A 27079-nucleotide genomic window follows, 5' to 3' on the forward strand; every position below is an offset into this window, starting at 1 on the left:
CGTGCTATTAATCAACTTTTTTTTGGTACGCGGGATCCAAATCTATGAGATTTAGAAAGTCACTGTCACTTAAATGTGGGCCTCTATGAGTCGCTGTCCTTTACCTTTCCGTCCTCGGAATCATTGTGGTAGACCTTCAACAAAAGCTTGCCGAGTATATACTTCTTACAGTCCAGTCATTTACATTTGGTTATTTTTTAACAGTCTTCGTTTAAATAATAGGGTTTTTATGTTGTTCATGGAACTCTGACATTTTACGTAAATAGTTGCAACGCTATGCAATGATATAAAGGTACGTATCCATTAGCTGGCGTTCTGTATTGTGCAGTAGAAGTGTTTCATTGACCACACGTCTAAGAGTATTGAAGTGCTACGTCTGGTCCGTTTTGTTCTATGGATGTGAAACTTGGACAACAAAAGTGAAGAATCTCAAGAACCTCAAGGCTTTAGAGGGTTTTCCGCACTAAATTGATGCAATCTGATTACTCGGAGTTTTTGGGGCTGCTGAACAACAATACGCTATCAGAACCGACCCCCCGGTGCATCTGGTACCCAAAAACCCTCCAAACTCCAGAAGATAACATGCCTTACAGTGACCTTGGACACCAGGTGGTCCGGGGGTCAATTCTGATGGCGTGTTCGTATTCAGCAACCCCAAAAAGAAAAGATACAAAATGTAGCTCATTTTAGCTCATGTAGCGGGTGGTGAATCGTAAAACAAACCATAGGAAACTTAATGTAAAATTCTAATTTGTTGAATTTCTGCTTCTGTAATTATTTAACATCAACAGTCATGAGGAAATATTTGTAGCGGATTGAAATCTGTATTAACAACGAAAGTTAAAATTGTTCTACGATTTAAACACATTCCAAAATTTTTAAAAATGGAATACGTTTGCCACAGGATTTATCTGTGTAAAAGTTAGGTCACACGTTACTATTAAAATTTAACTGACAGTGCGCACACTGTTCACTGAATAAAACATCTTTATTAAGCGTCGTTTAAACACAACGATAAGTCACAGCAACTAGTTGTGATGACAAGTTGAAACGCTGTTTAGACGCTGCGATTCAATGCGATACCACCTTCAACCCAACTCCAACTTTGATAAGTTGTGCGATGCACCGTTTACACACAATGATAAGTTGCAACAACTTGATTGACCTTGATAAGTTGTTTGATTTATCGCTGTGTTTAAACGACCCTTTATTAATACTTTCTCCTCAACTGATTGCATCTTATTAACTTTATTGTTTTTTAAACAATAAATGATAAAATAAAAATATTGACAGTTTCAATACGGTTAATATAAGGTTTGTTCCAACACGACGAGAACCGTCTTGTAATGATCACGTTACTATAAAATAATACGTTCCATACGTTCTGTGTCTGTATATCGTGCGTTCCATGGGTTATTTTGTTTACTGCGCAGGACGGTGATCGTTACATAGGGCTTTTCATTCACAGTCATTTGTTTCGAGCTTCTGTCATGTGTCATATAATATTAATATATCTACGTCATACGTTATTGGTACATACCAATGATACAAACCAAAGACGTATGACGCAGATATATTAATATTATGTGACACATGACAGAAGCTCGAAACAAATGACAATCGATGAAAAGCCCTATGGACGGTTTCTCGTTGTGTTGGAACCAGTGATGTGGGAGGGAGGGGATGCGGCATACGGTGAAGTAGATGGGCTCGGTTTCACTCACAAAAACGCTCCATCCAATATGGCGGAACAACTCTTTGGTAGTGTATTCTGCTCTATTATAAAATATATAATTATAAAATTATATTATATTATATAAATATATAAATAATTAATAATTTTAATAACCAATTAATAACATATTCCATATATAACATATAAAAACCTGCCCGTCGCCATATTGGATGTAGCACAAAAGTGTCAAATCAAGTGGTCCCATTTAGTAAATACAAAATCATTTCTTATGTCGTATCCCCTCTCTCCCATATCACTGGTTGGAACAAACCTATAATAACTTCATTGTGACAAGACGCCACCGTTACACACATGAATGCACTGTGTGTGGGCTAACTTTGGCGTATTACTCTGAAAAATGAATTACATTTTTACAAAATTTTGGAATATGTTTAATTCGTATAACAATTTGAAGAGTTGTTTTCAATACATATTTTAATCCTCTACAAATAGTTTCTTATGCCTTTTGATGTAAAATAATTAAGGAAGCAGGAATTCAACAGTTTAGAATTTTACATTGAGTTTCCTATGGCCCGTTTTCCAATTCACCATCCGGTAGAATATTTGACCAGTAGTCGTAGTGTTAATTATGTTTTTTTATGGTTCGTTATTATTCTAAACTGCGATTGTCTATTCACTGTTTCATTTACAATCATCGTCATACAATATTTTCCCATTACTATTTTAGAAGAATTTTCTGTTGTATTCCATAGGTCTTCTCTATTATTTCTTTATTTCGTCTGTTTCTTTTTCAATCCGCACGTCTTTCTTGTTACTATTAGCTTACCAGCTACTGAGCTTATTCGCGTGATATTTACTGCTTATTGTGACTTTCTTTAAGTCATCTCTTTTATTCTACTCTTTGCCGATTCTTCGTAGATTTTTTTATATGTACAGTCTTAGTTTTAACTTTTATAACTATAAGAACGATTCCGAATCAGTATCCGTTCCAGGGAACATTACGTTATAATTTATCGTCTTCGCATGATTTTTATAAACGAGTACATTATCTATTTGATATACATTCTGATGCGCCTGAAATTTTCCACGTGCCTTTGTATGTTTCTTTTAGGTACAATGGATACAATTTAGGACAATAGGTGCTAATGATGCTCATATCTTTTTCTATATCCAAGATAATAAAATTATTTTATTAGTTTATTGTGTTGTAGCAGCTTATTAACGTATTGTATTGTAAAACTTATGTTGTTCCCTCGTACTGGCGTATTATATTTACAATTTTATCAATAAGATATATTTTTAATCCACACTAAACAAACAACAATTTCCTAGAAATTTTCTGTAAATTATGTTTATCTACAAGGTAAACTCTGAATGAAAAAGTGATAACGTTTAATTACTGTTTTATTCATATATTTTGAAATTTTCAATATACATACATATTTAAAAAGTAAGATATTAATTTGAAATAATTTTGATTTTGTATTAATAGATCGCATAGTTATCTGCCTCCTCAACATGGTACCTACGAAAATCTAGCCTCGATCTTTAACAATAATATGTTGGGCAGACCCCAAGCAGTTATTGTAGAGAATCCTAACATAACCAAGCACATAAAAAAAGTTTACGACGAACATGGAAATATTATTTATTGTATGCCTGCGAATATGAAACAGATACTGCAAGAAAATCAATTACCAAGTACAGGTAAGTTATCATAAATATGGGTCAGGGGTCAATATAGGTAAGTTATCACATCTTAAAAATGGGTCATTTTTGACGTCTCGAATTTTCTAAACCTGTTGTCCGATTTAAGTGATTTTTTAATACAAGTAAAATCCTTTATTAAATGTATGTTTATTAAAATTCCCTAAAAAGGGGCTACATCACAAAAGCAGAACTAGTTTTCGATCTGATTACAGATCATCATCAGTGCTGACTAGATGCTGACATGCTAAGCGACCAAAATTGAAAATATTTGGGTAAAAACCATTTAAACTTAATTAGTCATGGAAACATTGACTATGATTATTAAAATAAACATAGATGTATTAGATATCACATTAATTAGACCCCGGGTACCATCTGACCCTCAATTGAGTTGAAAACGTCCCTCACATGTTGAACGATCGTTGGCCATATTTTCCGTTTTGGTGGCTTAGCAGGTCAGCATCTAATTAGCACTGATGATGATCTGTAATCAGATCGAAAACTAGTTCTGCTTTTGTGATGTAGCCCTTTTTAGGGAATTTTAATAAATACCTTTTATAAAGGATTTTACTTATTTTTTGTAATATATGGTACATATACATCCAGCTACAGGAAAACCTTTTTCCTTGTGAATTTTTTTAATATGGTATAGCCTTATTCTTTAACAATATCATCATCATAAATGACGTTACAACTCTTCGTGAGTCTTTGCCGCGTTTACTATTGCCTTCCATGTTTGTCGGTCCTATTCCGTATATCCTATTCCCATTTAACAATATCGCTGTACTAATATTGTTTCTAGACAGGTAAACTGTCATTGTATAGCGGGTGTACCAATCAAGCTGTGATTTTTTCTCAAAGTTCGCGTCACCCTGTGGAATATTCTAGCATTTATAAAATACTGAAATTAAACCCAACTATAGCCTAAGATTTTCTTAACATTTTGTTTTTTGATTAATTCGCTTATGTTGGATAATAAAAAAGTTAGGTACTTTAACAACTAGCCATGTTTTTTATCAATATATCCTCATTTTCTGCTTAATATAATAAACAAGCCTGAAGTAGGCTATGAGAAATTAACAATTTGATAAATGTCAACTTGTTAAGTCAAAAAGTGTCCGGTTTGTTGTGAAAATTAGTAGATTAAGGGCCGGTTGTTCGAACGCTAATCAACATTGATCACTATAAAATATTTAATTACGTCACAACTGTCAATGTCAACTTTGGTTGGGTTGCTGAAAACATAGTTAATTATAATTATGAGATTAGTTAGTCAATTAACATAACAATTATTAACATAATTGATTAACTAATTTCATAATTGTCATCAATAATTATGTTTTCGGCAACCCAACCAAAGTTGACATTGACAGTTGTGACAGTAATTAAGTATTTGATAGTGATCAATGTTGATTAGCGTTCGAACAACCGGCCCTTATTATTTAAAGTTTCAATTAAGTCCGTAATTTTTTTTTGTTGTTTAGTGGAAATTGAATGCGCTTCCAGGAATTTGACGCGCGATTAGTTTGTTCAAGGCTCCTTATATTGACGAAACATTTTTTGCTAATGTACGATAATACAAAACCTCACGTTGCACGAACTGTAACCGAATATTTACAACAGGTAAATCTTCGAAATTTGAATTGGCCACAGCATAGTCCAGATCTTAACCAGATCGAACATTGCTGGGACATAATTGGCAGAAGACTACGACAGCGTTTGCCACCTCCTAGAACATTACAAGAGGTAAAAACAGTAGCTCTCGAGATTTGGAATGATATTGATCAATACCAAATAGCAAACCTCATTTGTAATATAAAAGTACATATTTCTTTTATTACCTATCGAACATCAGCAAATAAATAAAAAACAAACTGTTAAGAAAGCCTAAGGCTACAATTGGGTTTTAATTTCAACATTTGATAAATGCTAGAATATTCCACAGGGTGTTCCAAACTTTTGGAAAAAAACACAGTATGATTGTTACACCTGGTATACATGACATTTATCTGTCTAGCAACAACATTATTACAGCGATATTCTTAAAGAATAAGGCTATAACATAGTAAAAAAATCACCCAAATCGGACAACAGGTTTAGGAAATTCGAGACATCAACAATGTTCCAGTTTTAAGATGGTGCGTTAATTTATTTGAGTAGGTATCTCTGTTGCTTGTTAGAGATTTTGGAAATGCATGACATACTCTTTAGTTTTACTGTAGAGTTTTTTAATATGAGTTTAAAACGAGTTGCTAAAATAAACAATAACACTGTTTTTCTTTTGTCTCATTCGTCAACAAAACCAAGGCAATCTGAAGATTTTGTATATAATTTCCCTTTCATTGTTTTCTCCCTTATTTAAGTGTAGATTGATAAAGATCCCTAATATTTAATTTCAGAAATGTTTATCAACTTCTAAACTTATTTCGTTTAATGTACATTTTGTTTTTATTTCAGTACGTAGGCTACTCTGAGACTTTTTGTTAACAATCGCCGTATACAGTGCTGTTGCTAATTCCAGCCTATCATTTCCAGCTTCATTTCTATTACGACGGTCAATAAGTTCCAGTCCTAACCATGAGATAGCACCACGAATAAATCATCCATGACATTTAGATAGTGTCAACCATCAAAAGCGTACTGTCAAAATGTTGTAGTATTTGTCCCATTCCAACTCCAAATTGTGGGTGAATAAGGGATTTTTTCTTTATCCCGCGACGATGTACAGACCAAATACCCAAGTAGGTGGAGGCCAATAAACCAAAGAAGAAAAAGAAGAAAGTTATTCGGTGGGAAAATACCGTCTTAACTGAGCAATGGCTCAAAACGTGTTACAGGAACTGTAACACTTTTTGAGCCTCCATGTAGCCTCTAATGTTATCAAAGGGTAGCGTTTTCAGTCATATATGCACGAACATGTGGGTATGAGAAAGCTGTTGTCCAAATGGATTTTTTCTCACACAGGAGCAAAAACAACAACGATGATGAATTAATAAGTCGGAATTTTTGCCTGAAATGTACAGCGAGAGACGGTTCCCCAATAGGAAGACGATCAGTGGGAAGACCACGAAAACGATGAACGACAACTTACTGGAGGCACATTGAAAAAAAAAACAGACAGAGTCATGTCTATACAAAAAGAAGAAAAAGAAGAATTTTTGCGTCGGTATGTCACAATGGATGAAACATGGATCCATCATTTCACTCAGGAATCAAATCGGCACGGCACTCATCTGAGTGAAGAGTATCCAAAGCGTTACAAAGAATTACATATACACCAGTCAATGGGAGCAATAATAGGATATTACTTCCGAATTCTATCCTACTGCATGGATTTTAATGAAATTTTGGGCCTAACCTCTACTTATCTCCTAATTCAAAGTCTACCCTATGCCGATGTGTGCTTTTATCTTCGGGGTGGTTCCCACCCCTACTAAGGAGTGGAAAATTTTTTGGTTAAGATTACCACGGAATTTGCTAGATAACCTAATTCTAAGCAAAAACTGTTCTATAATTTTTTTTTGAAAACTCAATAGGTACTTTTTGAGTTATTCGTGGTTGAAAATTGGCCATTTTCATTGAAACAATACCTTTTCGAACGGTTTTTTCGAATACCTTAAAAACTATGCATCTAACTAAAAAAACTATATCAAACATTTTTGTAGGCTATAAAAAAAAACAAAGAGACACTTGCCTTCATAAATCTTCCAGTTTTAATACAAAAAGAGATATGGTAGGTGAAAATAGTTTGTTTTTCGATACATTCTCAAAATGGTGTATTCAACTTGAAATAACAGAGAAACGGTCGATTTTAGGTGTACAATGCTACTAATACCTTTTGTAGTGCTTGAAAAGAGCTATATAAAGGTCCATTACATTAAAACTAAGCGAGATAAAATATGCTGCAAACAAAATCGATAACTAATGTATTTTAAGAAAAAATGAGAAGTAATTTTAATCCCCCATCCACCAAAATGTAAATGCATCGTTTTCCTTCTACAATACCTTTTATTATAGTGTTATTTCTATGTTCAAAAAGGTGGACGGGTTTAAAATGAATGGTTTTTGAAACAAAAAAGATCAAATTATAGAGCACATTTTAAAATTTTCTTAAAAATCTTTCTTTTTCTCCTTGTAACTTGAAAATTATACGAGATACAGTAATGAAAAATAAAAAGGAAATTTTTATCTGAAAAAACCCTACATTTTTGTGTGGTATTTTTTTTCGTATCTCTTATCATTTTCGATTTACATGGAGAAAAAGGAAGATTTTTAAGAAAATTTAAAAATGCGCCCTATAATTTCATCTTATTTTTTTCAAAAACCATTCATTTAAAATCATTCCAACTTTTTGAACATAGAAATAACGCTATAGTAAAAAGTATTGTAGAAGGAAAACGATGTATTTAAATTCTGATGGATGAGGGGTTAAATATACTTCTCATTTCTTCTTAAAATACATTAATCATCAACTTTTTTGCCGAATATCTCGCTTAGTTTGAATGTAATCGATATTTAGTATTGCTCATTTTAAAGGCCTTTTCAAGCACTACAAATGTTATTAGTATCATTATACACCTAAAATTGACCGTTTCTCTGTTACTTTAAGTTGAATGCACCGATTTGAGCATGCAGCAAAAAAACAAACTCTTCTTACCTACCATATCCCTCTTTGTATTTTAACTAGAAGATTTATGAAGGAACGAATCTCTTTATTTGTTTATAACTTACAGAAATATTTTATATAGTTTTTTTGTTAGATGCATAGTTTCTAAGTTATTCGTAAAAATCCGTCCGAAAAGGTGTAATTTTTCAATGAAAATGGCCAATTTTCAACCACGAATAACTCAAAAAGTATTGAGTTTTCAAAAAATAATCACAGAACAGTTTTTGCTTAAAATTAGGTTCTCTAGCCTCTTCCGTGACTATTTTAACCAAAACATTTTTCACCCCCGAGAAGGGGTGGGAACCACCCCCAAGATAAAAGCGCACATCGGCATAGGGTAGACTTTGTTTATTGAGCTATTCCCTACTTACTGTGAAAATATCAAGTAAATCGATGTAGTAGGATGGAATTCGGAGCCAAATACCCTCATTGACTGCCCTAATATTTTTATTGACTACAGTCGAACCCGCTTATTGGAATAGCCTTTGTGCTAAGCAAAAATATTCCTAAAACCGGGATATTCTAATAACCGATCAATGGTGGCTACTACAACGTTTCGCGTCCTCAAATTTCTATTCCTTAAACCGGGATATTCCTTTAAGAGGTATTCTAATAAGCGGGTTCGACTGTATTTAAATCATGGAGAAATAATCTACAGCGACTACTACATTGGTTTATTGTAGAGTTTGAAGACCGAAATCGCAAAGAAAAGGCCTCAATTCTTGAAGAAAAAATTGTTGTGTCACAAGTCGATGGAACCGATGGCAAAATGCAAGAATTGAGCTTGGAATTGCTTCCGCACCCACCGTATAGTTCAGATCTGGTGGCCAGCGACTACCACGTCTTTTCCGATCTAAAAACAATCAGACTAGTGGGCATGTGAGCGTTGTCGCTGAATCATTACTTTTTTAATAATATAGGTTTGTTCCAACTCGATACAAAACCGTTCTTGAATCGTTACGCGCATGTGCAATAACGAATAATTCTGCGCAGTAACACATTCTTCGTTACTGCGCATACTCGTAGCCGTTCAAGAACGGTTTCGTATCGAGTTGGAACAAACCTTATATGAATGGGCTTTGTATTGTTTTGCTCTATTTTACCTAATTAGACACATACTGTTTGTTATTGTGAATAAAGAACCAATAGTCCATTCTTTCACGGTTTTTGCTCTAAATTTTAAAGAACCGCTTGGATTGACATGAAATTTGGCATACGTATAGCTTACATGTCAAAGAAAAAAAGTGATATTGTGCCGATGTGTGCTTTTGCCCTGGGGGTGGTTTTCACCCCCTCTTGGGGGTGAAAAAATATTCGTCCAAAATAAGTCCGGAAATGGGTAAACTGACTAATTTTAAGTAACTTTTGTTCTATAGAGCTTTTTCGCCAAGTCAACACTTTTCGAGTTATTTGCGAGTGAATATGTTCATTTTTCAACAAAATAACAACATTTTTAGGCGGTTTTTCGCAAATAATTCAAAAAGTAAGTATTTTATCGAAAAAAACGTTCTTAGCAAAAATATAGCCTATAAAAAAGTAAAAAAAAAATGGTGTACGCGTTAGGTCTCTGGATCTCGTAGAACCAGAGTTATAGCCAATGAAAAATAGATTCATATTCACCAAATTTCAAATAGAATATTTCGACGTAAAATATCCAAAAAATTAAGCACTTTTTGGGAAAAACCCATTATAACTTTTTTTTAAAGTGTTTAAAAAAAGCTTTATTTCTGTTTTTACAAAAAGTTTCTAGCTTTAAATTTAAGCAAGCTACGCTCAAAATAAAGTTGGTCCCTTTTGTTTTTGCAAAAAAAAAATCGGGAAGACCACCCCCTAATTAGCAACTTAAATGAAATTAATCGTTACTGCTTCACAAATTATTTCACTTATGTTGTGTTTATATGATCTGTAAGTTTCATCGATTTAAAGTGCTTATTTTTGAAAAAATTTGGTTTCAAAGTAAAATTTTTAAAAACTTTAATTTTGAAAAATATGCTTTTTTTCAAAATAACTTAAAAACTGTTAGAGATACCAAAAATCTCGAAAAACTAAAAAAGTCAGATTTGCTTTTCTGAATATCATGTATTTTTTTGTTTTTCTGTTAGACAAAAATTGATTGAGATTTGGTGTTTCTAAATTTGCATACATTCGTGATCAGTGACTCGTTCAACCCCTTTTAACTACAGCCCTTTCAATAATAAGGACTTTGAACCGATGAAACTTACAGATCATATAAACAATATATACACGAGTCAAGAAACTTGTGAAGTCGTAACGATTAAGTTCATTTAAGATACTAATTAAGGGGTGATTTTCTCGATTTTTTTACCAAAACCAAAAGGGACTAACTTTATTTTGAGCGTAACTTGTTTAATTTTGATGCTAGAATTTTTTTTTATAAAACAAAAATGAAGCTTTTTTTAAACACTTTAAATAAGTTTTAATGAGTTTTCCCCGAAATGTGCTTCATTTTTGGTTATTTCACGTTAAAGTATTCCATTTGGAATTTGACGAATATGAACCTATTTTTCATTAGCTATAACTCTGCTTCTACTAGGTGTAGAGACGTGATATATACACCATTTTTTTAAATTTTTTACAGGCTATATTTTTGCTAAGAATGTTTTTTCGACAAAATACTTACTATTTGAGTTATTTGCGAAAAACGGTCTAAAAGCGTGGTTATTTTGTTGAAAAAATAAACATATTCACTGCCAAATAACTCGAAAAGTATTGACTTAGTGAAAAAACTCTATAGAACAAAAGTTACTTAAAATTAGCCAGTTTATCGATTTCCTGACTGTCTTTGGACGAATATTTTTTCACCCCCAAGAGGGGGTGAAAACCACCCCCAGGGCAAAAGCACATATCGGCACAATATCACTTTTTTTCTTTGACTTGTTAGCTATGTGTATGCCAAATTCCATGTCAATTCAAGCGGTTCTTTAAAATTTAGAGGTTTTGCAATATTTTACCGTTAAAGAACGGACTACAATGCTATGTAGAAAAACATGTTTTGTGACTGGTGAGATTTTGTACGCCACATATATCGTTAGCCCGTTGACATTATATTCTCTTACTCTCAAGTAACATTAAAATGAAAAATGTTCTTTTGAATATTGTGTATGTTATATTTATAGTAGATATTATTGTGTCGCTATATTAACTTATCTTAATAGGTATATTTGTCGAAATTACCATAAAATAATTTTGAAACTTTTTGACGAAATTTAGCTTCGATAAAATCTGGATTATTTATTTTCTCTTTTTGTTGACCAAATTTTATATTATTACATAATCCATTTCTTTTCTGACGTGGTTTTCTTTTGTGTAGTGCTCTCTCGGGGTTTGAAACTTGTACTTTTCTGGTAAAATTGTTCAAGTTAAATGCACAAAACTGCCACTAACAGCGCTGGCGAAAACTATTTAATCCCCGCTACTCATCGGCTCACAGCGAATATTTAAGTTAAAACTAGATTATCTTCGGAAAATTAGACAATTTCGTAGAGAAAACCGAACGATTGTTTTCACAGATGACACATAGATTTTACACTTGCATTCGGATTACGTAAAAGAAAACAGTTGTAGCGGTCTGAGAAAGCCAGTTTCCAAAGAACAAAACTTAATTATTGTTGCTGCTGATAATAATAATGGTGTTTGTGATGGCGATATGAGACTTATCAGAAATGGCTTACGGATAAACTTCAACAAATTAAATGACACGATGAAATTACGTGATAAGTTTTGATACATTTCCTGTTAAAGAATGAAAAAAATTGCGATGAAGTCGTTTTACTTGAGGATCAGAGCCGGATTTAAGGCAGTAGAGGCCCCTGGGCAGATTTGTTGTGAGGGCCCTTCGTCCTACCATTAAAAAAATATTGATCTATTTTTATAAATATCTATATAAGATTTTGGATTTTCCTCAAAGCAAAACACAATGTGATTCTCTTCTAAAAACAAAGTTTATTTAATTTTCACATAACTAATATCAACTGATAAAATACTAACCTAAAAACAAAGAATCGACAAATAAATGTGCATGCTTTACAATTATTATAAAAACCTAAATCGTCTGTTGAACTTCTAAAAACTTTTAAAATTAAAGCCAATTCATTTATATGAAAATAATGACAAATTGCCAATGTCAGTGTCACCACAAAGCTTACATCACCCCCTTCGAAGTGCAAATTTTCTTCGTAAAATTTAGTTGCAAAAATTAAAAGTCAGTGACCATGGGAATGAGCTTTGTGACATGATACAATCCAATTGATCTTGTTCCACGACCGGTATTTATTTTAAAAACTGAATCCGATATTTTTTCTTCTATTTCAAAGGGACCAATTCTAATTCCATCCATTTTCTTTTTATTTAATTTGTTTCCATAGTCAACAAATACCTTATCTCCTTTTTTAAAATCATACTGCAACCTGTTCTTATCAAATAAGGATTTATTATATTCGTGTAATTTTATTGACCTTTGGAATGCTATTTTCCTGTCTTCTTCCAAACTGTTTTGCTTTGAGGAAAATCCAAAATCTTATAAATCGACAATTAAATGTTCATGCTTTACAATTATTCTAAAAACTTAAATCGTCTGTTGAACTTCTAAAGACTTTTAAAATTGAAGCCAAATCATTTAAATAAAAATAATGACAAATTGCCAATGTCAGTGTCACCACAAAGCTTACATCTATATTTTTAAATACAGTAAATTTAAAATTAAAATTTGTTACAGTAAAATATTAAAAATAAACATAGTAGGATGTAGGGTTGAAGTCCGAATACTTTTCGAGATTTTCTACTTGAACGTTCCTTGAACTATGTCGGACATGTCTTATTGCTTTAAGACATCGTGTTCAATGCTCATTATAGAGAGATGATTCAAACGCTCTTGGCCCATCATAGACCAATTTTTAATTAACTTAAGTTTTGAGAATTACCTCTCCCCACTAGTCAGCTGGTATCAGAAATATAAACAAAGTATCACCTCAACATTTGGAAACGCATCATTCACATTCTTTTCTTCTAGCAGTCCTCTTTGACAAATTCTACAAATTGTATTAGTTTGACACCTAGGATTTCATCTAAATCATTGCTACAGATGTCAGTACCTAAGCTTTGATAGCTCTGAAGCTAAATGATGTCTTCTTTTTCATGTGCCTTGCTTGATTATCGAGCATTGGCTATCAATCAAATCGGCTATAGTAATTTTGTTCACGGCAGCTCGGAAAAGGGATGTAGAGGATTTGTTAAACCATTCTCTCAGGTTTTTAAGCCATGACGTTTTTCTTCGACCTGTCCCTCTTCTTCGGTCTACCTTGCCTTGTATTATTAAATGAAGTATATCATATCTCTCTGGATGTCGCATAACATGGTCAAAATATTGTACATATATGCATGACCAAAATATATCTAAATGATGTAAAAATCCAAAATGGGAATGAATGCATTTATGTGCAGAAAGCCTCTGATTTGAGGTGATCTATAATAGCGATAAAAAAAGTCCTAAATTTCTCTGATGTTGTCATTTCAGTCTCTTGAGATGTTCCATAATCCAGTGGAGTCAGTCGAATATTCCGTAGTCATTTTCTATGTGTCGAATAGTCTTGACTTCCGCTTACCATCGCTCCTCACGTCTCATATGTTTTGAAATTGTCACGTCTTGACTATAAATTCTTTAAATGATCTAAGTGCTGCCACTCCTGAATTAAGGGCATTATTTGGATCTTGAAGAATACGACTTAGACTGTTTGTTTTCTCTAAGATTTCATTCCAAAATATTGTAAATATTCCTGTTTACAGTAAGCACATTCGATTATACAAACAATTTGTATCGCTACGAGTTTTAAATTGTTGCTTCTGAAATTTTGGATAAGTCTACTTTAGTCTGATTATAATCTTTAACTAGTGCTTTTGCGGTATCACGTCGGGATAACCATCTAGTAGTATTTACTCTTTTAGGAACAATAATATTTCTACCACGGTCTGCGTTGCTGTCGCTTAAAGATGCAGCTTTTAAACATTTGATTAACAAGTTATATCGATTGGGACCGTGCAAGTTCGACAAAGCGACACCTATTTTTACGCTCTGCAACTTTATTCGCACTTTTAATTATATTGGCCAATTATATTAGTCCTGGTTACTGGCTAATTGCCAAGGCCATAGCCCAAAAAATAATAAGAAGAAAAAATAAGATTCAGGTTATGTTATTAAAACGTAAACAATTGTATGTAGTAAATAAAATTAGTTATTAAAATGCAGTACTGCAAGCAAAATACAATTAATTAAATTTATTTTTATATAATAATTGCATATCATATCAATATTGTGGAGCAACATACAATTTTTTTTTCAATGACAGTATATATGAAATGTACGTCAATTTGACAGTTTCAATTGACAATAGGTTTGTTCTAGCATGTAATTTTGTATGGTTTGAAACCAGATTATTGGACTTTTTTACGCGCATGTTCAATCCACAACCTGGTAACAAACTGTTTTTTGCTAGAACGCTTTTTTATCGGAGTAAATACCAACTTCAAATTGTTTGTTTTTATTTATAATTTTTAGGTTAGATTAGAAACACATTTTTCTTTTTAGTATCCAAATTTTCAAGATTTATGCTAAATATTAAAAATTAATATTATAAACGTAAATAATGGCAAGTAACATAGTCAAAACATATTACTTTAACTTAAAATTTGTAAACGTCAAACAAATAATTCCACTGCGCAACTCACAAACTGAAAATCCGAACAAAATCCGCAAACTCTTTTGATCGTTTTAAGCCAGTTTCCAAATCAAAATTTACTTATGTTAGAACGCTCGACTAGTAGTTTCAAACTAGTAATTTGTGTGCTTGAACGCCATTAAACAAATGCGCATGCTTCTGATAGTTTTAAACGATTTGAAATTGATGCTAGAACAAACCTAAGATGAATTATTTAAGAAAGAAAAAAAAATTAATAACCATTTTCAATTTCGTTGCAAAACGAAAACACAGCCGAACCATATTCTAGTCCAATCAGAGAGTGCTGCAAGCACCCCTACCGGTTTCGAAACTTATTAGTCTCTCATCAGGAGGCACATATGCTGCTCTCCCCGATCCAACCAAAACAAACCCCAGCGTGCAGTCCCGGATTGCAACGAACGAAATGGCATAGATGCCCTAGCGGCAACTGCTAGCAAAAAGACTAAATTTTCACTCTAACGGCATATAAAACAACATAATGCTATTCTACATCCCACCAGAATAAAAACGATGGGAACCTTCTCTGGTTACACCTCCGAGGCTTCTACAATTTGCAAGCCATACGGATGCTGAGACTAAGGAAGATGAGGGAATTCTACAATTTACAATTCACGTCCCATCTGCTCAGCGCGGTAAAGTTCCAACGAGAATGGTTCCCTTCATACTCCACACAGAGTAAATGTAAATCAAAAATGAATAACCATTTTCAATTTCATTTGGAGTATGAAGGGAACCATTCTCGTTGGAACTTTACCGCGCTGAGCAGATGGGACGTGAATTGTAAATTGTAGAATTCCCTCATCTTCCTTAGTCTCAGCATCCGTATGGCTTGCAAATTGTAGAAGCCTCGGAGGTGTAACCAGAGAAGGTTCCCATTGTTTTCATTCTGGTGGGACGTAGAATAGCATTATGTTGTTTTATATGCCGTTAGAGTGAAAACTTAGTCTTTTTATTTAAGAAAGTTGCAATATTTCTCCGCTATTCGCGCACGATCGTTTAACGTATCCCTTCCAAGTAATTGCATACCGCGAATATGTAAAGGAAGTGAAAATACATGTAGTTCTTCTAAGAAATCACATAATGCTGTAGCAGCAGAACAACACTCAGCTGCAGCTTTTGCAACTAAATTTAGAGAGTGGACGGCACAAGTGTTTGTATAAAACAAAAATAATTCTATGTGAATAATTTGCTGATATTTTGCGTTTGAATTTTGCGTTTGAGGCTTTGTAGCTGCCCAGCCTGCCACCCCTTAAATCCGGCTCTGTTGAGGATGCCTTTATATCAAAAATGCCTTTACTTGATGCAGTTTTTAATCAAATTATAATTGACTTCGGTGACGATGCACCAATCTGTGATTCTGATTAGGATATTTATAGCTCAGATGGATTATGTAGGACTAAGATTAACAATTTTTATATTTTACAAGTTTAAATTTAAAATTAACCACAACCACAACCTTTGCGTAAATATTGTCTAAAATGATAATAATATTTAATATACATTGTTTTCGTAATATTCGTATACCTATAGTATAAAAACAGAAATGTTTTGTGTTTTGTTGAAATTTTGAACAGCTGTAAGATTATTTGCTATTGCTAATCTTATTGTAGGATTTGTTGTGACACGGAATCAAAATGCTATGGTAGCCCATGATCACCATCTGAATAATTCCACAGAACCCATATATGAGAATATACCGTTGCCGTGGCAAAACGAAGGAGAGATGAGGGGAAGAACGCAGAGTATTCATTCCGCTCCTGAAATTAGCCAAGTGGTTAATCATTCTGTAGTCAACGCAGTTCAATCACAATTACAAAAATTAACCATCAACAATCAACAAGGTAATATTTGTGTTTCATTATTAGAATTGCAACCAGGCATTAATCCCTATACTTTAATTTACGTAAAGAACGTAAATGTTGTTTTTGCCTTCAGGCTCCACGGTCAGAATCTCACTGTTAATGTGAATTATATTTAACTCACAGAACGCCTGGGCCAAACAGGGTCTGAGTTAAATACAACTCACGTGGCCTTCAATGTGTTAAATACCATTCAGTACATGCATCTGTCATTTTTAGCCATAAAATATTAATAAATGATCTATTTTATTGATTATTTCATTCTAGAGATTCTGACCAATAGAAAGCTACAGAAATAAAAATTGTAGTGGCAATTTTTTTCGATAATTTCCCGTCGTCAAGTATGACGTCAGATGCCCTTCGTCCATCATCATTCTCTTTGCCTTATCCCTATGCGGGGTCGGCTTCCCTAATTGCATTTCTCCACACAATTCTATCTTGGGTCATATCAATGTTAATCCCCTTTACCAACATGTCCTGCCTTATGGTCTCCCCCCAGGTCTTTTTTGGTCTTCCTCTCCTACTCCTTCCAGGTATCTGCACTTCAGCTATTCTTCGTATTGGGTGATTAACGTCTCGCCGTTGAACATGACCAAACCATCTTAACCTATGCTCTCTCATTTTGGCATCAATTGGTGCCACACCTAGACTTCCCCTAATATACTCATTTCTAATTTTATTCTTCTTTGTCACTCCACTCATCCATCTAAGCATTCTCATTTCCGCCACATGCATTCGTTGTTCCTCTTTCTTTTTCACTGCCCAACATTCAGTTCCGTACATCATAGCCGGTCTTATGGCTGTTTTATAGAATTTTCCCTTCAGCTTCATTGGAATTTTTCTGTCACACAACACACCACTCGCTTCTTTCCACTTCATCCATCCAGCCCTAATTCTACTGCATGCATCTCCATCTATTTCTCCATTACTCTGTAATACCGATCCTAGGTACTTAAAACTATTGCTTTTCACAATCATTTCACCATCCAAAGATACCATTTTATTTGTAGTAGCTCCATCTTTAAATGAACATTCCAAATACTCTGTTTTTGTCCTACTAAGTTTTAAACCTTTTTCCTCCAGAGCTTGTCTCCACTGTTCCAGTTTTTGTTCTAAGTCTCTTTCACTATTTCCTACTAACACGACATCATCAGCATACATTAAGCACCATTTAATGTTAACCTGTAGTTTCGCTGTTATCTGGTCCAAAACTAATGAGAATAAATACGGACTAAGCACAGAGCCTTGGTGCAATCCTACTTTCACATGAAATTTATCAGTCTCTCCCACACCTGTCCTAACACTAGTCGTTGCTCCCTCATACATATCCCTCACAATCTTTACATATTCACCAGGGACTCCTTTCTTATTGAGTGCCCACCACAGAATCTCTCGAGGAACTCTATCATATGCTTTCTCAAGATCAATGAATACCATATGAGCGTTTGTTTCTTTACTCCTGTATTTTTCCATCAACTGCCTTATAATGAAAATTGCATCTGTTGTTGATCTACCCTGCATAAAGCCAAATTGATTCTCGGATATTTCGGTCTCTTCACGTATCCGTCTATCAATTACTCTTTCCCATATTTTCATGGTGTGGCTAAGCAGTTTTATAGCCCTGTAGTTTGTACATTGTTGTATATCTCCCTTGTTTTTGTAAACAGGTACCAGTATCCTGCCGTCAGATGCCCTTCGTTGCTACGTAAAAAAGAACATGAACAAAGAGAACACTTTTCAGGCGAAATTAATGCACACTAACTAACGCACACTAATTAATTTTCAGGCGAAAATATCAAAAAAATATTAGTTATAATGATTTAAAAAGAGTTTTATTCATGAAATAATCTTACCGAATTACTTTCGAGCTCTTCAAAATTAACGATTTGTTTTGCCCTCGTGACACTTTGACATAATTTCGCTCCCCTTCGGGTCGTGAAATTAAAACTGCCAAAGTGTCACTCGGGAAACAAATCGATAATTTTAGAGCTCGCGTGTAATTACTACTGAGTATTCACTATAATAATATTGTTGTTAATTAATATATTTCGGCAAGCAATGTATTATCATTTGGCAATCATTAATTAAATAAAGAATTATAGGTATTATTTGTACAGTAAATAAAAACAAAGAAAAATATCTCTGATAAGTAATGATGCCTAGCTTTTCACTGTAAAAGAAACATGGCCATGATGAAAAATCATATTCTAATATTTTGGCAATGCTCTGACGTCAGAAATCTTGAATGACGTAAGCGTGTGTTTGTAGTAAAAAAGGTATAGCAACCAATCAGTGGCGCACCCAGAATTTTCCTCTAGGGGGAGGGTATGCTTGGTCACCGAAATAATTTTGTATTGTTTGTGAAATACAAGTTGCATTTTCCTACTATTCTTTATACATTTTTTATATGCCCTAGGAGAGGTTTTAACCCCCAACCCCCCGTGGGTGCGCCACTGGCGACCAATGCCAGGTTAATCATTCTGTAGTCTACGCAGTTCAATCACAATTACAAAAATTGACCATCAACAATCAACAAGGTAATATTTCTGTTTCATTATCAGAATTACGTCAAGTTCGGATATGAAACGAGTCATCTGGAATTAATGAGATTGTACCGATTATTGTATTACAACGACAGGTTTTGTGCGAACTAAATGTAGTTGTACTGATACAGTTATCGTATTATGATTAATATTATTCTGGGGATACGAAAACTTTTCTATTATATTATTGTCTTGTTAAAAAAGGTGTCCAATTCTAGCGTTTTATTTGATGTAAGTTAATAATTATTATCTCATTAATAATACAATGTGTTTATGGACATTTTAATAACTAATTTTAAATTGGATGATTTTTATTATAAAATATATATGTACAGTTCTTATCGCAAAATAAAAATGTCACTAATTATATATTCTGGAGATAATTTTTTGTCAAATTGATATAAATTGGTATTCCGGAAATGCATTTTAATAAGGACTTTTTAATCCAAGGTGATCAACTTTTGTGGTAAAGTCCGGTATATCTGTTATTATAGGAAATACCAAAAAAAGGTTCAGAAACTACTTTGTTGTAGCATGTCTAATTTAAGTAGGTATCATGTTTATATGAAATTGAGCCAGAATTTTAAGTGTATTAAAGATTAAAGGAAGTACAAGACTCAAAGAAGTACCACAAAATGTATATATTAATAAAATGGTCATATAAGGACGCGTTTCGGCTCTTCACGAGCCATCATCAGCTTAAAAAATACCGGAGCAAAGACAAAACTGACCAGACCAGGAAGGAGGAAGAATCTACTAGATTACATTTTTATGGTTCTATAGACTTCATTATTAAAGTTTTTTATATGTTGTATTAACATTTAGTTAAATTTAAATGTAAAAATTTAAAAATTTTTTTTAAGACTTCCACGTTGGGAGGAACCATCTTGCGAACAGCTCGAACAGCTGTTCGAGCTGTCTATAGAAGTCTATAGAACCATAAAAATGTAATCTAGTAGATTCTTCCTCCTTCCTGGTCTGGTCAGTTTTGTCTTTGCTCCTGTATTTTTAAGCTAATGATGGCTCGTGAAGAGCCGAAACGCGTCTTTATATGACCATTTTATTAATATATACATTTTGTGGTACTTCTTTGAGTTTTGTACTTCCTTACCTCGAGACCACATTTGAGAATGGATACTTCTCTTCATCTATTAAAGATTATATAACCTAGTTTCAAAAGGTTATGTATGTCTTTTTAAAAATTGACATACTTGATCTAGATCTTGTAGACCACAGCAAATGTGTGGTTGAAAAAAATTGTCTGAGAGATGTTATTACCCTAGGGATATCAAATTCTGTCCGTTTTTGTTTGTTATTTTGTATTAATTTGGTTGTGTAATCTGTAGGTATAGGTGTGATTGTGTAAATTAAGTTTTTTAAATTTTGTACATAGATGTGTGTTCGTGTATTATGTGTTGCATATGCATTGTGTATGAGATTGTCGATGATTTGTTCTTCGACTTCCTTTACTCCGCTATTGTTGGTCTGTTCTTATTGTTGACTTCTTCTTTTAATATGGGCAAGGGCAACCAAAGCGTGCTGCATTCTGCGGATGGGTTTGCTGCATATTTTTCTTCGTTAAGTAGGATGAGGATCTTCTTTCATGATTGAGATGCATCTTTCTTTGACTATTCTTTTTCGACTTTTTACTTTATCGTACTACATACGTAGTATGAGTAATAAATAAAGTTATAGGATCGTGCAAAAAAAATTTTTTCAGATTTCACTTTTTTTCGACGTTTTGAGTCCCCCTGTGTCTAAAAAGCAAATAAAAAAAACATGTCGGAAGTATGTACGTATGTACGTACGTATGTCGCCACCACCCAGCAAAAACTACTGGACCGATTTCGATGAAATTCGGTATGAGTGAGTTTAAGAGAATTTTGTCGAGAAACTAAGCTTTTGAAAAAAACCTCTCAAAGGGGGGCCGAAATAGGGGGGTTATTTGGGGCCCATTTTTGCAAATTTTGACCGAAACGAATGAAATTTAACTTAAAGTTAGCTCATCGATAGATAAGTAGAAATACGGAATTTGACATTTCCAAATCCAAAATGGCGGCCAGCATGGCCGACTGCCCACCCGATACATTTCCTTACCATCTTAAAATTTGTTTAAGATAAATTTAATTTGAAAAAACATTTATATAGCCTAAAGATGGGGCTATAACAAGAATATTATCGTTTTTCAGAAAAAGTTATGGGTTGCCTATATTTAAGGGGTCAAAATTTGACATAACTTTGAACTAGATTTTCTCAAAAATGGCTCCAAGGAATTTGTTTATTTTTTGATATATTTTTTATATCCTATCGGTAAATTGAATAACAGTCAGATTTCCTAACTCAGATAACTAGATATTTCTAAGTACTTTGACAAATGTTTAATAAGTTTATGTTATAAAATGTATCATTTTCCCGTTATTTAAGCTTGAATACTTAGATTTGTGTACTCGCCGAAAAAAATATACATTTAATTACCTATAACTCACTTTTAGTTAACACCAAAAGGTTTTTCTAGTATTATTTTTCTCATGATCATCTTTCAGTGCGTCACAGTTTTTCGATTTCTTTCTAACGCATTAAATTGTATGTGACAGAAAAAAGGCACGTCCTTGATTAGAGACATTTACAACATTTATTCTAGTTATTCTAGTTGTCGATAGATGGCGCCATAATAAAAAAATAATTATTTTTTAATTAGATAGTAATATTACAAATATAATCTGTATAATTTATAAGACTATACAAATCAAAGAAAATACCATTTTATAAATGCAAGAAACACATTTGATTTGTTTTTATTCCAAATTGAAAATAAAATGTGACAACTGTCAGATTTAACTAAAATGTCATGTTAGAATAAATGTCATAAATGTGTATTATCACGGACTTACCCTTTTTTCTATCATTTGTTACGCACTGAAAAATGCTCATGAAAAGGACAATAAGGAGTTCATTTCATTTTTTATTAGCTTCAATTTTGGTATTAACAGCTTTTTTGTAAGAACTTATAGTTTTTGAGTTATTTGTGAAAAATCTGTTAAAAACATGCATTTTTGTCACGAAAAATTAAAATCTTTGATCTTTAATAACTCAAAAAGTTTTGATTTATTTTAATAACTTTATATAACAAATTTTGCTTAGAATTTGTCCCTCTATCGAAGTATGGGGTTATTTTTAATAAAATAATTTTCACCCCCGAGAAGGGGTGGCATCCACCCCCATGGTAAAAGCGCAAGTTGGCACCATGTCATCTTTGTTTCTTGAGATATCCTCTAACCACTTACCAATTTTCATGCAAATCGACGGAGGTTCAACGTAATCGGAGGTAATAGCTCATATCCACCTTCAGTTACTGCACTATTAGTTTGGTTCTCATATTCATTCTATGCCCACTACAGGTTTGAGTGTGTGAACTAGATTATACATTCTAACTTCCAACAATTAACATATTTTCATTAATTCCTATTTCATCTCCTGGCTTCTAGTATACTACTACTCTGTTGTACGTGTGGTCGGTGTTCAGTCTACCTTAGGCCGTCCGCACATAGAGCGACGCTCGAAGTAATCGACTCGATTCCAATCGCGTAAATCTCTTCCCATTACTGAAGTTCCTTCGTTGTGGCATTGAGTTCCGTACACGGAGCGTTTAGGATTGCAAACCTCCTCGTTTTGTACGACTCTCGTTCCGTGCGATCTGAAGCGCACGAGAAAGTTCGAGTGAGACGCACGTTTACAGTCATTATTTTATTTGTTTGCTTCGTTTTTGTTGATTTTTGCCCTAAATTAAATTTTAGTCTTTTTAAAGATCGGTGAATGTTATGTTCGTTGATTTTAGTACTATTAGCTTTGTAGAAATATATTGTTTGTAATGTAAAATTCTGAAAACATTGAACTTCTGTTTCTAGATGTTTATTATAAAATTCGTTGAGGAAGTAGAAAAATACCCTCAACTGTATAATGCAACTGTATAAAAATGTAATAATACCGTACTCTTCACAGATCGAAATAGTTGTTTTGGTTACTATATAAAAAATACGTTAATTTATAAAAACAGAATCGACTAGTGTGCGGAGGGCAATCGCTTGTGACGCAGGATTCGTACAAGACGAGCAAGACGCGCGAACTTCGAGACGTGTCTTCGATCGACCCATGTGCGAACGGTCTTAGAGTCTTTGAACGTGCAGTTCACTTTGTAGTGACTGTACGTAATTTTAGTAAAAGCCATATTAGATGTCATTTGTCAAATATCTTCTTCTTCTTAAAGTACCTATCCGTTCCTGATGTTGGCGATCATCATGGCTATCTTGACTTTGTGCGGAACAGTTCAGTGGTAGTCGTGTTATACATTTCGTACATTTTGAAGCCAGGAAATGCGTCTGCTTCCCGGTCCTCTCTTACCATTTACCTTCCCTTGGAGAGTCAGTTGGAGAAGGCCGTAACGTTCTTGATTTCTCATTACATGTCCTAGGTATTTCAATTTTTTAGTTTTGACGGTCATGAGAATTTCACACTCTTTCCCCATTCTACGTAGGACTTCCACATTAGTAATTCGCTCAACCCAGGATATACGTAAGTTGCTCTTATAACACCACATTTCGAAAGCTTCGAGCCGATTCATAGATGCAACATTTAGTGTCCACGCTTCCAATCCGTAGAGCAGAACTGTGAATATGTAGCATTTTAAAAGACGGTATTTTGTTTTTAATGATATGTCTAAAACGAGTCTCATTCTAACGTACGCTGCTTTTGCATTTATTATGCGCTGTTTAATTTCTGTTGAGTGGCCTCATTGGCTATTTAAATTGATGCCCAGATATGTATATTGCTGATATCACTTTGTCAGATATCACTTAAACATTTGCGTCAAATAAGAAACATTCATACTTACCTCTAACTTCGAATAATGAAGCAGCAATTAAATTTTAATGTATTTGTCCTTTGTCCAGTGTGTGTTAGTTTTATCGTTAATTTTAAGCAAATGTCCACATTCCGGGATATTTTCCTTTCTGATGAAATAAGCGGCTACCTTTGTTAGCAGGTTTTTTCCTGAAATACATTTTTATTGGAGCAGGTGCATGGGGTTCTGTCCTATAGGGATTTGACAATTTCTTTTTTGATGTTTACGTTATAGTTGGAGTGGTAATTTAAACAACCACAATTCCAACCACAACGTAAACATCAAAGAAGGAATTATCTGAAATCTTGACCACATATATTTGAAATATATATGGATCCAGTGGCGTAATAATTTATTTTCATAAAAATTGTTAATAAGAATTCTCATTTTACCTAGATCGTTAGACTAAGTATCGTTATTTGCTCTAAAATTCGAATATACATATCACGTTATCTGGAAGTAGACTTTTCATTACTTGACATTCATGGTTGAAATCCGTTAATAATTGTCCAGGGATATTTCCAATCTAAACGGGACACAATGTATACTGAAAAAATAGACTGAATATACAGGGTGTCCAGAAACTCTACCGACAAACGAAAATAGGAGATTCCTCAGATAAATTTAAGACATTTTAACTCAATTCTTCTAGTCCGAAAATGCTTCCTAAGGGAGCTAGAGCTCTTTGAAGATGGCGTCTTGTAATTAGTTTTTCTTAAATAACTCCAGAACGCGTTTATTTAGAAAAATGAAAATTGGTACGCATATTTATCTTCTAGAGATAAATCGATTACATTTATTGTGAATTTCTAGCACCGGTCATAGGTGTCCCTTTTGGGTAGGGCAAAGGTTATTTTATCGCATAACTTTTTTGTCTTTAACTTTTAAGCATTTTTGATACTGGATTATTATATTGTGAGATATTCTAGTACTAAATGGTACTCTTGATTTAAGTCGGTAGGACACACCGTTTTCTAGAAAAATCGATTTTGAAAATTTTTCGTTTATTGAATTTCCAAAAAAAATTTCAAAAAAAACCATTTAGAAAAACGAAAACTGGTACGTTTATTTATATTCCAGAGACGAATCGATTTCATTAATTGCGAATTTCTAGTACCGGTCATATGCGTCCGTTTTGGGTAGGTGAAGAGTTATTTTATCGCATACCTTTTTTGTCTTTAATTTTTAAGAATTTTTGATTTTAGATTATTAAATTGTGAGGTATTTTAGTACTAAAAGTTACTCTTGCTATAAGTTGGTAAAATACACCGCTTTTTTTTGAAAATTTTTTTCATTTTTTTTTTCAAATTCAAAAAACGAAAAATTTTCAAATCGATTTTTCTAGAAAACGGTGTGTCCTACCGACTTAAATCAAGAGTACCTTTTAGTACTAGAATATCTCACAATATAATAATTCAGTATCAAAAATGCTTAAAAGTTAAAGACAAAAAAGTTATGCGATAAAATAACCGTTGCCCTACCCAAAACGGACGCCTGTGACCGGTACTAGAAATTCACAATGGATGAAATCGATTTATCTCTGGAAGATAAATATGTGTACCAATTTTTGTTTTTCTAAATAGAAGCGTTCTGGAGGTATTTAAGAAAAACTAATTACAAGACGCCATCTTCAAAGAGCTCTAGCTCCCTTACGAAGCATTTTCGGACTAGATGAATTGTGTTAAAATGTCTTAAAATTATATGAGGAATCTCCCGTCTTCGTTTGTCGGTAGAGTTTCTGGACACCCTGTATAAATATAATTTGTTATTACCTCACTAAATGATGAATTATTTGTAGGTAGCCGAGAAAACCTTTATGTAAATATCGACCGATTCAAATCGCCTTCCAAAACCGACTTAAGTGCCCATAATTCAAGTTCACATAACCTAAATGAAACTTCTCGTTCCGTCCATGGTCTTGACAACACGCAGATGTCAAACATTCAAAACGTTACCGATTCGCCTAAACCTCTCGACAAGTCTTACGTCAAAGCCTCATCAAGTTTAAATAATAGTGGCTCATCTTTCATTGATACGAGTAACAGTATAGCGAGCGAAAGCTATAACGACACTAATTCAGTATCGAATGCGAGTTCCACTAAATCGAAAAAGAAAAGATGGGGAATTTTGATGGGAAGGAGTAAGTCGGGAGAAAAGGTAAAAAGCGCTACTTTAGGAAGGGAGAAGAAGAAGAAAGAGGAAGATCAAAGTCAAGGAAACAATAGACACAGATGGTCTACTGGTTTGCCAAGATTCAATCCTCTACCGCCATCTATTAGTAAAGAAACAATGGTAAGTTAATATACTTAATTCGCTCTATCGAGATTCACTTTCACACTGACGTTAGTAATTTCTTTTTTGAAAAATTTAGTTGTCAGAAGTGACTGGAAATTACTACAAAACCAACGCACCTGCTTATGTCCAATATTATTAATAGTAAGCAGACATAAAAATATCATAAACCTTACGCCAATCAATAATTATTTATTTGCACCATTATAATGTATTGATAACAAATGAGAAAATCATTTATTGTACGAAATAAAAATATTTTGTAGAAATAAACTTCACAAAATTTTATGAGATGAGTAGACACTCCCACTATTTCTAATAATTCTTCTTTTTTAATGAAAGATTAAGTTGATTGGAGTTGATTTTAGCAGTTAATAGTGTGAGGTAGGAATTTTTGTATATATATTTTAATTTTAATATACTTGATTATAAAAATGCCACAAGAAAATAGCTTCAGAACAACATTAGGAATTTTTGTGTTGTATGTTTCCTATTCCGAATGTGTCAAAAAAAAATCTCGCGAGAGCGAATGTAGTATAACAATAATTATCCAATCCCACATACTTGTAATATTTTTTATGTTTTCATTAAGGCGCATTTAAATCAAAGCGAACACGAACGAACGAACGAAGGAACGAATTCGTAGGTGTTCACTTGGTCATTC

At 33.4% G+C, this 27079-nt stretch overlaps 1 protein-coding gene across 2 annotated transcripts in view; it reads left to right on the forward strand.

Moving 5' to 3' along the window:
• LOC126887130 (tyrosine-protein phosphatase non-receptor type 21) overlaps nt 1-27079 on the forward strand; it is a 119980-nt gene that overhangs the window by 50861 nt on the left and 42040 nt on the right. For both annotated transcript variants that reach the window (XM_050654485.1, XM_050654486.1), the window contains exons 8-10: nt 3189-3403; nt 16435-16665; nt 25922-26415. In XM_050654485.1, coding sequence (XP_050510442.1) covers nt 3189-3403; nt 16435-16665; nt 25922-26415 — 940 coding nt within the window. The remainder of the gene's footprint in view (nt 1-3188; nt 3404-16434; nt 16666-25921; nt 26416-27079) is intronic.

The sequence above is a fragment of the Diabrotica virgifera genome, chromosome 6, assembly GCF_917563875.1.
Source record: "Diabrotica virgifera virgifera chromosome 6, PGI_DIABVI_V3a".
Lineage (NCBI taxonomy): Eukaryota > Metazoa > Arthropoda > Insecta > Coleoptera > Chrysomelidae > Diabrotica > Diabrotica virgifera.